Source organism: Arachis stenosperma, chromosome 1 (genome assembly GCF_014773155.1).
Source record: "Arachis stenosperma cultivar V10309 chromosome 1, arast.V10309.gnm1.PFL2, whole genome shotgun sequence".
In the NCBI taxonomy this organism is placed as follows: domain Eukaryota; kingdom Viridiplantae; phylum Streptophyta; class Magnoliopsida; order Fabales; family Fabaceae; genus Arachis; species Arachis stenosperma.
In genome coordinates, this window is record NC_080377.1 from 5,494,567 (window position 1) to 5,509,131 (window position 14,565).

General features: G+C 36.3%; 1 protein-coding gene and 1 long non-coding RNA gene across 2 annotated transcripts; both read right to left on the reverse strand.

Annotated features, from left to right (window-relative positions):
* Window positions 1-837: 837 nt before the first annotated feature.
* Window positions 838-7,413, reverse strand: LOC130979020 (uncharacterized). Its single transcript, XR_009086515.1, has 4 exons — window positions 6,862-7,413; window positions 6,282-6,545; window positions 4,193-4,357; window positions 838-1,701 (listed from the first exon to the last, which is right to left on the reverse strand). It is a non-coding gene; the product is annotated as an uncharacterized LOC130979020 (long non-coding RNA).
* Window positions 7,414-11,231: 3,818 nt separating this feature from the next.
* On the reverse strand, window positions 11,232-12,557 carry LOC130974122 (vegetative cell wall protein gp1-like). Its single transcript, XM_057898878.1, has 2 exons — window positions 12,495-12,557; window positions 11,232-11,696 (listed from the first exon to the last, which is right to left on the reverse strand). The coding sequence occupies exons 1-2, from the start codon at window positions 12,555-12,557 to the stop codon at window positions 11,232-11,234; spliced, it is 528 nt and encodes a 175-aa protein (XP_057754861.1).
* Between the last annotated feature and the right edge of the window lie 2,008 nt (window positions 12,558-14,565).

Genomic DNA, 14,565 nt, shown 5'->3' on the forward strand with positions numbered 1-14,565 from the left:
GCTTGCGCTTCAAGTGGTCAAGGCCCTCTAAACTCAGTTCTAGGAGTAAGGCAACCATAGAATGGAGGATACCAAATGATGTGAATCCTGGTGTGTATAGAATAAGACATTTTGGTGCTGCAAAGAGTTTATTTGGTTCAATTCACCACTTTACAGGTTCATCAAGTGCGTTTGTGGTAGCATAGAGTCATAGAGGTAGTTTAATTGCTCATCACTTTTACTGTATGTGTGATTTTGATGCTTAACTCTATGGAAGTTATTTGGTGAATGAATCCCTATAGAAGGATGATACCATTGTGTGTATCATTTGTTATACAGCCCTATCACTCTACAAACACATCTCATCGCCATTTTTATTTCGGAATTATATTGCTAACAAATGATTCTTTAAAACGTTGTCTAATGTTAACTGCTGCTAGTTTTAGCTGTTTATTAATTGTAAAACACCAATGTTTGTGAATAAACAATTTAGTTTAGAAACATAAAGACGATGAAAATTTGGACATTTTGTTCAGCTCACGCTAGCAAAAACTTAAGCAGGATGTACTCCATTTTGGACTCGTTTAACGTCTACAATAAGTGGTAGATTTTTAGCGCTAAAGTTAGTTGAGATGTGTTTTATACACTTCTCATAATCAACACAATTCTCTCTCTAGCTCTTAATCAATTCCATAAACATTAAATATGAATATCCATAAATTACTTAAAGATGTGGTAATATTAATATACGCTCCTAAACTTGAATTTGAGTCTTCCAAAACGTACAAGATTGTGATAACATGAAGAAAATAAAATAAAATAAAAGGTTAATTACTCTTAAATCATCTAATAGGACGTTTAAAAAGATGCATGTGTACTGCAAAAGACTAGTGAATAGTAACTTAATTCTTTGAATTGTCAGAGAGACAAGAAATAAAGATTTACAAAAGAACCACATCATTCTAAATGGCAATCCCTGAATTGCTATGAAATAACAAAGATAGGGGTGAATATCATCTAATATAGCATAATCAACATGCAAGTCATGTATAAACCTCTGGAGAACTGGTACTAGCCAAAACTTCTTGGTGTCACATAAAGACCCAACAACCAGAAACAAACTAATCAATGGCTCTCTTGTAGTTCTAGTGACTAATTACTGCTCTGCCTCTAACCTAGCAACATCACCAAGAACAAAAAGAGCTTCTCAGCAAAGCCTCTTCAATATGGATTTCCTTGCAAATAATAGACACTGCACAACTTAATCTGCTGCTGCTTTTCGCCCAAGTTTCTCAGTTAAAAACATGTCATGTCATTGAATTAGGCGTCTATTTGAAATTTTCTCTAACATGTCAAAGAAAACTGCGATCTCGAGTTGAAGACAAAGTCTTTTGTTCATTAACAAGCATCCAAAGAGTCGCACATGCATTCATTCAAGAAGCATGAGGAAGCAAATCGCAACTATCAAGCTGAAATTGCTTCTGGTGAAATGGCATGGTAAAATATAGCTATGAATACAGCTAGCACACTTGACTACCATGCCTGAAAAGGATTGGTGCCTGAATTTTGGCACACAAACAGCCACCAAAGCTAACTCCAGAGAGATGAAATGGAAGTATAGCTTTGGGATACAATTTACCAGAGGGTGCCATGAATCATGCTATGAACCAGGAAAGCTTGTGAAGTCATCCAACCAAAACTATGAGTCCAATACTCTAATTTCTGCATCATATATAAACAAAAGTAAGTCGGCAGATTTCAAAAATATCATTTGAAGAAAAAATAATCATTAGAAATACAATCTCACAATATATATCTTTTTGCTTTTGGATTTTGCTGTTGTATAGGGGAACTCTTAACCCCGAGTTTGTATTATCCTTCTCATCATCATATTGAAATTCTTTTATCATCCAAAGAAAAAAAGAGTAAGAAACAGCTAAGAAGTTGGAGAGAACAAGTTTATTTATATCAAAACCTGGTGGCGAATACAGTGATGCATCACTGAGGGTCAATTGAAAACCATGTACTTAAAAGAACAAATATTTAAAATCTTTCATCTCATTGCAGGCACAACCACTCCATTATAGATCTTTAATGTTCAGGAAAACTGCACTTTTTTACCTCAGCATCATTCACTCCATCAATAAGGCCAAACAAGTAAAATAACATATTGAAAATTATCACACAAATGCTAAATTTCACAAAAATATTTGCAAAACAATTTTTGGCCATCCTTTCTTAAGTTCATAATTCAAGAACATTCTAACTTAACCACAACCTGCTTCTTTGACTAGATTATCATGCATCTTCTACTACAAGCCTACAATGTGAGACAGGAATTGTTTTTCCAGAAGTAATGGTGATCAAGAAATTTTTGCCAGATTAAGAATGATCCAGAGCCTCTGGACTCTGCTCAACCATTGCAGATTTAGTTGGCATGCTTCATGCATCAGTGCTTAAATGCAACAAACTTGGCTGTAGCATTTAGTAACTGCAAGACACAGATACATACTCTTCTCTGTTTCTAGGAACCTAATCTCCAACCTATCAGTTTCCTGTGGCATGGTACTAGAGATCCATTGATCTTTGAGACCATACATTCTACACACTTGCACCAGCAAAAATGGTTCTAATACAAGGCTGGAGCAACAATACAGGCTAAAAGCAGGCAATTTTACTTCAGCTCAGAATCTGGGATGAAGCCTTGTAGTGAAAGAAGAAGAAGACACAGTTCTGCAAAAAGGTCTCAACACACATCAAGATGACATTCTTGGAATCTGTGGGAGAAAAATAGGGTTGGGGGAGGTGGCAATGGTTAAAGTCCGAGAATATATTACTGCATGTTTCTATCTTCAATCACTAAGCAGTGCTATTTCAATTCAGTAACAAAACTGTTGAATTCTGCAAAGCATGATGTTTGGCAAGACTCGTGGGCTACCATCAAAGTCTTCTATAACAACATAACAAATATTAACACCCATTGAAGTTAGTTTTTCAGATTTATGAGTGCCTTTCTCAGTGGCCTCAACTCAAGGCCTTCAATATTATATATAGCCTTAAATTTAATGACCATACATTCTATAATTGTGACAATTTAAGCACCAAATTGATTCATAATCCAGTGCTTCACTCCAGGATAAAACAGATGGAGTTAAGCTTATTTTTCTTAAAGCAAAGAGTTTATAAAACAAACTTCACATATCTTATATTCCCTCAATTGATAAACCTGCAGACTTGCTAACAAAGTACTTCCCAGAACAAGATTTGCCTTTCCAGAAAACTCTTGCAGATTTTCTCACTTTCTTTCAATTTCACTTGTCTATGAAATATAGTCAAACATTCACCAATACGTACTCTGAAGTCCAAACCATACATTGAATGGAAGTTCAAAAATATGGTATATTTTCACATATTGTTATTACAACACATGACAAGACGCAATGACATATTTTGATTCATATAACCAACCCCACCTATTGGGACAAGTGCTGTTGTATTGTCGTTACATCACATAAAAGTAATTACTAGTACAAAGAAATATTAATTTAGACATCAATGTAAATTATAAAGACATTCATAGTTGCATAAAAGTTATATGTACCATTTGTGGCTATCAAGCGCGAAACAACTGAGTTAAGTCAAACAAATTCATTCAGGTCAGAACATGCAGTACATTTGGTATTAGTTACATTTCATTTAGGTTCAGATAAATATAGCATTTAGAAGTATACACGTTTTTCTAATCATATTTAAGTCAATAGCAATCGAATGCAATCCTTCTAGTTCAGGAAATTATGCATTTTTCCTTCAACATTATTCAAATAATTGAATAACAGTACAAAGAAGAGACAATCACAACATATTCGAAATTATTAAACATGTGCTATATTGCATAAAAGAGAAATAAGAAAAACGATCTTTGCCCTTGATGTATCATAATTTTGTACTTCAAAAACATTTTATTTAACCACAGACCACATTTTGCTTCTCTTAACAGATTCTCATTCATCCTCAGATAGAATGAGTTTCCAGGACATAAAGTGTGATAGCAAACTTAGCAGCAATCGGATGTTCATATATTGATTGAATACAGGGCAGATAATCCAGAGATCCTAGATGCTTTCTAACCATTGCTAATTAGGTCAGTAGTCCATGTGAAGTAAAGTTTAATTGAATAAATTTCAGTAACATCTTACTAGGCCCAGTTTCTTACTATTTTCTTTCTTCCGCAACATAAGCTCTGTTCATTGAATGTTTGAGCTCCGTTAATATTTGAGGCTGAATATGCTTCACTCTCATAGCAGAAAAGAGGAATAAGTTGAACACCAAAGCAAGAATCATCCCTGTTTACCACAACAACAGCGCACATTGGCATATCCTGAAATCAGACAACATTATGGTCAGCTGTCTTGATGTTGAACAATGTGATGCTAGCACATTGGGTAGTGAAAAACAATATCATTCTGTTAAAAACAATAAACCATAAAGTAAAAAAATAGAAAAGAGAGTAAGGTGCATTCAATGGGATTGCAGTTCTGCAATCCACAGGTAGCAGAAACAATGACCACAGACAGCTCTATATGGCTTCGAGCAATCCCCTCAAATTTGGTGAGAGGCTAAAAACAAAAATGGTCAAGGGAAACAGCTTCACACAAAGATTAGTCACACCATGCTTGTCCAACAGTCCAACACTCTAAAGAAAGCAAGATAGCTTCATCTATGTTAATGATACTATCATTATAGGGGATGATCAAGAAGAAACGGATGGCTTAAGAGGCTTTAGTTGAGTTATGTTAAGTCAAGGATCAAGTACAACTGATATATTTACCAGGAACAGAGGTCGCCCAATCGAGGACTGGAATTTTAGTATCCCAAAGAAAGTATACACTGGACCTACTCAGAGAAACTAATATGTTGGTCGTAAACCAGCTGACCCTCAACCAATGCCAGGAAGCAAATCCCTGTGGGAAAATTAATCTACCTAAATCCTGATAGGTCAAAAGTTAACTTTGCTGCAAGTATGGCAAGCCATGACATGAAAATCCTGTTAAATACCACATGAACGCTTGTCAACCAGTTTACTTGAAGGGAATGCCCAACAGATGTTTAAATTTTAGAATACACTTGAGCAGAGGCATTCAAGTGTTTGTGAATACTGATTAGGAAGTGTCTGTTACAGACAGAATATTGATAATGGGATAATGCTCCTATTCACGGGGAAATTAGTCCCTTGGAGGAATAAGAAATAGTCAGTAATTAGAGGAAGCAACGACAAGTACAAAGCTTTGTCCTCTGACATTTCTGAAAAGACTCCAAAGGATACTCAGTAAACTGAAAATCATCTAACATCGTCCTATGAAGTTTTTTTTTGATCGTTTGTCTGACAAGCTCGACCCAAATAGGGGAGAGAAGCTTATGTGATGGCTTATGGTCAACTAATTATCCCCTTTGGCATTGCCATCAAAGATATTGTCCTCTGAAGTAGATTCTCTAAGACAACAAAGCTACTATTAGTAATGCAAAAAGCACATGTGCTGATAAGACCAAACATGTGGAAGTTAGAGCTTTGGACTGCCACTTTGGAATACAATCCATCAAGCATGCAAAGAAACAGATATCCTAACTAAGGGCCTCTCCGAGGCAACCTATGAACCCCTTATATCTGATCTAGGAATGATAGATATCTTGATTTTTTGGTCATAATGTTCTGATTTGGATTTTTGTTTTCTCTCAATTTGTAGAGATTGTCTATATTTAAGAGGAGAATACTTCATCAATTCCAAAACAGAACTTTTACTCTACCATGAACCTAGGCCTGTATCATGTGGCCTTGTAAATCCTTTTATACAATAAGATAGAATATAAATTTTTGCAGAAACTAATCACTACTGTATGCTCACAGCTTTAAACTCTACTGACTACTCTATGATGAACACTTTTGCAATGAAAGCCTACATTTTACCACAGGTTACCTTGGTGAACATACTATCAAGACAATAACATAGAACTGTTACAAGTGTTGTCTAAGCAATCCCAAGAGGTTTATGAAGACCTGCCATCCTATAAGTCATTCTAAACTAACTCTGGTCTCAAATTCTTGAATTTCTGTTTCCTCAGCATATAAACCTTCTTGTGAAGCTGAGTTAACACTTTGATTTGCAGTATTGGAACCTTTCCAGCTAAGCCTGCTCCAAGTTTCTGATTTAAATATCCTCTCAAAACATACAATGACCAGTTTACGGACATCCTCATAGTAGTTCAAAAGTACTACCAATGAAATAAGAATATTGATGATGATGCACCTGAATAATTGAGCGACAAGGATCAACAGGAGTGCTTCACACGCAATTACACCTGAAAAGTGTCTAATAATAGTAGCAAGCAAGTTTTTATTGGTTGCTTTAAGTCCAACAACATGGCAAAATGTAGCCACAAGGAAAATCAACAAACTTGCTATGTGTTCCTGGAAAGGATTGCTGGTCAGGCCTTGATACTTGATCGCTATGGAACCTAACTCCAAGGTGATTAAGCAAATGTATACATTGTTGGTAGCACTTACAACATCACTGCAGAAGCCATTAATCCCGCAGTGATATTAGAAATACTTTGTTACTGCCATCAAATTCTTGAATAAGGAAATTTGCAAATTTACTCATAAGAAATAAAATAAAGGGTCTTGCTAACACAAATAGAAAATTTTAATAGAAAACATAATCTTTTTAACCAAGACTTTCTCCTTAAATTCTGTTTCACCAATGCCCTTATGACACTTTTTAGCTAAATCTATAAATAAAGAAATACATCTTGAATTCTTGATATAATTCAAAAGTTACTGGATATTAAATTAGACACTATATCTCTATTAAATGTAAATTTGGTTACCTCTCTGTGACTGGTGTTGAGTATGTGCTACTGCTGTCTGTCATAGTGCTAATCACAGGTCCACAAAAACTCCAACTAAGAGTAGGTGCCAATTTGATGAACTCAGCAACAGCTATTGACAAGTTTTCTTCAATGCTCCAAGAAAAATAGTCGAAATGCAAGATTTAGTGATGGATCTGTCTTTAAGCAAGAGCCAAACCGAATAACTTTGGTCAATAATAATAAATTGGGGTTGGAGGTGATTTGTGGAGTTAACAAAAATTTGCTATCTATCACTCATTTAAAAGGGTTAAATCTTCGAAAGCTTGCCCAACACTTGCCCACCAACCTGGCTGGTTCCTGTCTATGGACAAACCCTAAATTACCAAAACTCCGTTGCTTCAGTTCGCACCCAAATAACATCACTCTGGATATGATCGAATTTTATGAAAAGTCAAAACATATTCAGAGACAAATTCAATTGAAGAGCATGGAATTGGTCACGGAGAAGAGCGCATTTGCACGCAGAGAAAATCGAGATTTTAGTTAAATTTGAAAAGTAAATGCACATAGAAGCACACTTGGATTATATGAATTATTATGTATGCCATTGCCAGATGATGGTATATTTATAGAAGCCAAGCACTATGGGCATATCGGGAATTTCATAAGTGCAGCACGGTGGAAAGTTTCTTGGAGATTGTTGTACTGCTTGCGCTTTCTTAATGGATGTTCTCTTCTGAACAAGACTATGTGATAATGACATCTTGTCCTGACCATTGCTCAGTGTGTGTCAGTGTGTGAGTGTGACAGTGACATTTTAGTGCCATTTTAGATTAATTGACATCAACCACACCTCTAGACTTTCACTCTCCATTTGAAAGTTAGATCTCGATTACAAAATATATTAGATTAATTGACATCAACCACACCTCTAGACTTTCACTCTCCATTTGAAAATTCTTAAACACCCACTCATGTCTTAAAGATGCACACATGACATTCTCAATACATTGTCTTTTTCATTAATAAAATAGTTGTCTTGTCCCCTAGTTCAAGCATATAACTAGTAAAAGATTGGATAAACAATCCAGAAAAACCATCATAACAAAATGTTAATTACCATTAAAACCATCATAACAAAATGTTAATTACCATTAAATAATCTAACAGGACAATGGATCATTTGGGATCACACTGAACAGTTTAGACGGAAACTTGTGATAATTTTATCGCAAAACAAAATTGAACAGTTTTAACCATTAGATTTTAATTAATGAGGCTTGATCTAACGGTTTAAAAAGTCAAACCATGTGATGGTTTAGAAAATAGAAACATAATTGTTAAAGTAAAAATTTACGTTGGTGGTATGTAAAGTACACGATTAAAAATTATTAGATAATTTAATAAATTTGGCTAAATTACTATCTAATATTTTTAAACAATTATCTTCTTTTATCGACAGATCATTTCGATCGATCATTTTCTCTTATAAAAGAATCATTTCGATATCTTATTTTTTGGATCATCTTTCTTTGTCGAAAAATCATTCCCTTGATTCATTTAATAATTAAGGTTATTTTAAACATAAAGTCATACTAAAAAAGGAACATATATACTTCTATGACCACTACGTCTTTCCTTTTGTCTTTAAGGCTTGTGGTGATATTTTCTCTTTTTTTATCCGCACTTCTCTTTACACTGTTGTTCTACGATCTAACTTCGACTCTAATTGTCTTTGTTTGTAATGCTGTGGTTGGCATGTACGGTAGGCGGCGCGCAACATGTTTGATGAATTGTGCCAAAGGGATATTCAGGACTTGATCTCTTGGAATTTCATTGCGTCAGCTTATTTTCGTGCTTCTGAGACAAATACGACAGATCAATTGTTTGTTAAAATGACCACTCATTATTGGTTGTCGCCAGATCTTATGAGCCTTGTTGACATATTTTCTGTTTCTGCTTTTGTAGGTTCTTCAATGCAAGGGAAACAAGTTTATGAGTTTGTTGTTGGGAGTGGGTTAATGAATGATGTTTTTTGTAGGAAATGCTATTGTTGACATGTATGCCAAGTGTGGTAAGATGGATCAAGCAAATAGGGTTTTTGAAAGGATGGAGTTGAAAGATGTTGTTTCTTGGAATATTATGGTCATGGGGTATTCTCAGACTAGAATATTTGGGAATGTTTTCTCTTTGTTTGAGCATAAGTTAGGAGAAGAAGGGGAAGGAGGAGGATGCAGAAGTTAGGGTTTCAGGGACCAAATTAAGTCTAAAATACAAATCTTGTCACGTCAACTAATCATTACAGTGTCCACGTAGCAAGAAGAGTGCCACTTCAGCACTTTGTTTGTTGAGTCATCGCTGGAAAGGGTTGAGGGACCGAATTGGTATCCGAACCTGAATCTGGAGAACCACTATAGGTAATTTTGAATCTCAGGAACCAAAATGGATAATCGTATGAATCTTAGGGATCAAAATAGGAATTTAGTCGAGTTTTAACCATTAGATTTTAATTAATGAGGCTTGATCTAAAGGTATGTAAAGTCAAACCATGTGATGGTTCAAAACTATGTGATGATTCAAAACTATAATTGTTAAGGTGAAAATTTACACGCAATTTGTCTTTATATGAAATTAATAATTGAATAATCTATTATTATGGAGTTAATACTTAAAATGGTCCCTAAAATTTGGAAACAGATTCAATTTCGCTCCTAAAATTTTAATTGACTCAATTTGAACCTCCAATTTTTAATAAGTGACTCACGTTAGCTACTTATTAACTCAACATTATGAGAAAAAAAGTTTGGGCTAAAATGGTTGTCTCCACCCAACAAACCCATAAAGTGGAGACAACTTCGTATTTTGGAGGAAAAAAACTGGAGGCAACGCTGTAATTGGAAGGAGAAGAAGAAAGGCTTTTTTATAAAATCACAACAAATGCGCAGGAGGTGCGTTGTTAGGCACTAGAAGCAAATTCTCAACTGTCCAAACATGTGTCGATCATGCACGTATCTTGGGTGGATGCTCTTTGACTCGTTGCACTATACTCGTACCAACGAAATTAGGTTAAATTACACAATTAGTCCCTACACTTTCAGTGAAATTATAAATTGGTCCCTACAGTTTAAAAGTTTATAATTAGGTCCCTGAAGAAAATTAAAATTTGTAATTGGGTCCCCATTAACGTTTAGCGTGAATGGAAACGTTAAATGTTATTTTTTTACCAAAATGCCCTTATGAATCAATGTTCTAAAGAGTCAATTTGAAAGAGAAGATAACGATCTCTCATAACGTATCTCTAGTATCTGTATCCAGTATCTTTGTTAGGGTTGAAGGATTTTTTCGAGCTGTAATGGACCCAAACTAGTTGTCCGAAGGAAGCTCAACATCCAGGAGTATGAACAAGAGAAGCCATCGATGCTTCTGTGGGGAAGAGATGGTGGTGCTCTCCTCGTCGTCTATGAACAGCCCAGGTAGGAGATTTGTTGCTTATTGTAAATTACCAAAGTGTAATTTTTTTGAGTGGATTGATGGAGAGGAAGAGGTGACGAGAAAGGAGAGAAGGACTCACTGCTTTTGTGGAGATCTGCTAACACTTCCAACCTTCAGTACTGTGATAAACTCAAATAGAAGATTTATATCCTGTCCCAGTAGAAAATGCAAGTTTTTTGAATGGATTGATAAAGAAGACAAGGCTAGGGCTCAATCTGAATACACCCAACAAAGAAATAAAACACAGGGGAGCTCAAAACATGCTAGAGATTTTGTAAGGTTGGATGAATCTATGAATGCTACACTAATAAAGGCACAAGAAAGAAAGATAGATAGATTAAATATAGAGATAGGACGCATGGAAGCAAGTGTAAGAAGATTGTATTCTGATTTTACATTGCTCCAACAATGAATTGGAAGAATGGAGAGTGACATGAAGAAGCAAAAACAATTACAGAAGATTATATTGACTTGTGTGTTGTTGGTAATATTTGCAGTGTATTGGTTTAACTGAATTTGATGAGTTAGGCAAAAAAGTGTATCTACAGTGTATCTGTATAGTGTTTAGTACTGAATGTAATCATCTTTTTTTATCAATGATAAGGGATTATGAACAATTGTTTGCATTCATATCATCCCTGCAAAAAGTTCTAGTAGACAAAATACAGAGTAAAGTAGTTAACATTCATATTAAATAATAGTCAAAGTGGTCCCTCCAAGACAGCAAGCCACATGCCAAACATAACAAAAGCAATAAAACAAAACAAGTATCCTAAATAGTGTTCGACAAAAGTGGTTCATAAGCCACTGAAAGTACATGGACATAGGATATAATAAAGTTCACAGCCACAGCCAAAAAACTAATACTACTAAGTCTTAAATACTTAAAAAAAAAACTAATCTGCTGTGAGGTCTATGGTTTCACTTGGTCCAATTTTTGCCTTCCTCACACCTATCTTAAGTCTTCCACTGCGCCTTACACCAAAATTTTTTGTCTTAGGCAGTGGTGGAGCTGTGGACCTTGTTGGAGTTGGTGCAGGTTGTGGTGGAGCTGCTGGAAGAGGTAGTGGTGGAGCTGTGGAACTTCTTGGAGCTGGTGCAGGCAGTGGTGGAATTGTGAAACTTGTTATAGCTGATGCAGGTGGTGCAGGTGCTAGCTGAGAAACAACAGCAGCACGAGTAGCAGATCTAGCCTTTCCAGATCTGGATCCTCCTCTGCCACGTCCCCTTCCTCTTCCCCTTTCTCTTTGGCTAATAGTGGCAGAAGGAGCAGTGAAAGTTTCAGCAGGAGTAGGAGCAGGGGCACTACCATGAGGAGTAGGTGCAGGAGCACTACCCTGAGGAGCAACACTTTCAGAGATCTAGGGTTGTTTCCTGAAAATAAGAGCACATAGGCTAAGTGACAGAGTATAAAACTACAATGAAGAAGCCAAGATTTAAAGGCAGATACCTGATATGTCTGGATTAGGATAATGTCTACTATTGTGTCCATATTGGCCACAGTTGCTGCAGGTAACTGATGTTCTACTCCTTCTCAATTTTGTTTGTGATCTATCCTCATCATGCTCTCTAATCCTTACTCTCCTAGGTCTTCCAAGCTTGACCCTAAAAATTAGAGGTCTAATTGTGTTAAGTTCAACCTTTGGCCACATATTTTCACCATTAATTGGATTGAGTGTTGTCCCGTAGCATGCCAGATATGTTGCTGGTGTGTAATAGTTACTGCAGTAGTCCTTAGGGTTGTCTCCTTTCATGAAGATTGCAGAACAAGCATGCTGACAAGGCATGCCAGCCAGTCCCTAGAACCTACAACTACATGAACCAGCTACTAAATCTACAACAAACCTCTCTTGAATCATCCTATTTTTATGTGAAACCTCATACTTTAAATCTCCAGCCCACCTAGCTTGCCATTCCATGGACCTTCTATATACGATATCTAACCTCTTTATAGGCTTGGCCAGTATTTTTCCTATGAACTTAGCTCCCTTTTTCTTCTTCTCAGCAAACATCCCCATTCAATAACATCTAATCCACTCAAACATGGTCAAAATGGGCTTGTTGCGAGCTTCCAAAATTTGTCCATTAAAAGCCTCAGATATGTTGTTCATTAGCATATCACTCTTGGCATAATGAATGAAGTGAGATTTAGTCCATACCTTAGGATCTAGGGCTGCCAACTTGTCATAATACCCTCTATTTACCTCTTTCAAACGATCCATCTTTCTATTTCACTCCTCCACATAAGTTGCTTTAGCAGTAGAAAGTATCAAGTCCTTTAAAAGTGTACCCCTCCCAAAAGCCTTCTTACAGTTGGCATATAGGTGTCGAAGGCAAAACCGATGCTCCACTCCCGGAAGCATTTCATGAAATACTTGAAGCAGCCCCTGCCAAAAGATCAATGGTCAAGTGAAGTAAGAACGAAATTCATAGAAAATTATAAAAATAAATTCATAGAAAACTAAAGTTAGCTATCTTGCCTTTTGCTGGTCTGACATAAAGACCCATTTTTTATTTGTGAAGTCGCCTATGTTCTGAAGTAGCAATTCCAAGAACCAAGCCCATGAATCCTTAGTCTCTGCCTCTACTGCTGCAACTACCAGGAGAAAGTAGATATCATTAGGATCTCTACCCACAGCAACCAACAATTGTTGTCCATGATCACCCTTCAAATGGCAACCATCCAGTCCTATAATAGGCCTACAAGCAGCCAGGAACCCTTTCTTCACAGCATCAAGACACATGTATATTCGCACAAACCTTTGTTGGATAGGGTCTATCCAACTTCAGCTTCAATGTCGATCCAGGGTTTGCTCTCAGTACCTCTGCACAGTAGTCTCTGATCCTCCCATATTGCTGCACTGCCTTCCCATGCACAACTTTCTTTGCCTTTCTTCTTGCCCAATAAGCCTTCCATACAGATATATTTGCTATGTATTTATCTTGAATTGTTTGAATTACAGCGCCCAGCTTCATATCTTCTCCTCTACTTAAGTTATTGGTGATTTTCTTTGCAATCCAATTGCTGGACGCAAGACGACCACTGTAATTCCTCCTACAAGTGTGCTTCCTCTTCAATGTCTTCAGCCTAACACAGTCAGATTTTCCTACTCCACTTGCAAATGCCATCTATGGACACTCTCCTCCTAAACTGTTACATTTGACTCTGCATCTAACCTGATCGTTCTTGACATGTCTAATGTCACTTCCATTCAACAATGCATGTTCCTTAATAACCTCTTTAAACTCAGCAATAGAATTAAACTCAATTCCCAACTGAAACTCATAATCAACACTCATGTCAGCTTCATTATATCTAGGATACCTCTTTCTTCTTGTTCCACTACAAACTTATCCATTCTCATTGCATCTCCATCAGACTTCAACTCCCTAAGACCATCCTTCAATGCAACTCCAGGTTCATTCCACCAAATTTTAGCATTGCCTGTGTATCCAATTTCTTTCACTGCTGCAACAATTTCTTGTAACGACCACTCATCTAACTCAAACTGCAACCCTTCCATTACCATTCCACCAAGGTATTCTTTCCCTCCTTTTCTACTAACCATCTGACCACCATGGTGGAGATCAACAGTAAACACAGAATCTCCCATCACTACAAAAAAAAGATTTATCACAGAAATCCTAAATACAGTAGATACTCTAACCTCAACTGGAAAAATAAAAATAAAAAAAGGAGTCAAACCATAATATTCAATTCACAGATGTGTATGGACTGGGGGTTAGAAACTCTTACCTATTTTAGTGTTGCTCTCTTGCAAATTTTACTCTTCAGCTGTCAACAATGTCAATCAGTCAGCAACTCCATACAATTCGAACCACACTCAACAATCAATTCCAACAATGGAAGGAAAGCATGAGTAGAGAAATATTATACTGGAAATGAAGCGCGAAGATAATGAAGGGTCTCAGTGGGTTTTTTGTCATTACAAATTTTGGAAGAAAGAAATAACGAGTCATTTGTCATTCCAGCTATTGCACGTGCAACTCACATGCTCAAGGGGGTGAATATGCTGCCGAATATTCTGTTAAATCAAACGGTGGTAGGGACCCAATTACAAATTTTAATTTTTTTCAGAGACCCAATTACAAACTTTTAAACTGTGGGGACCAATTTGTAATTTCACTGAAAGTATAGGACTAACTGTGTAATTTAACCACGAAATTATTCATTCATTTTTAACTTCAACTAAGTTTCACTTTCATTTT

Coding starts and splice junctions, on each gene's coding strand:
- LOC130974122 (XM_057898878.1), bottom strand. CDS start 12,557: ATGGATCGTTTGAAAGAGGTAAATAGAGGGTATTATGACAAGTTGGCA. Junction 11,697..12,494: donor TGGCAGCCCTAGATCCTAAG/GTATGGACTAAA, acceptor AAACAACCCTAG/ATCTCTGAAAGTGTTGCTCC.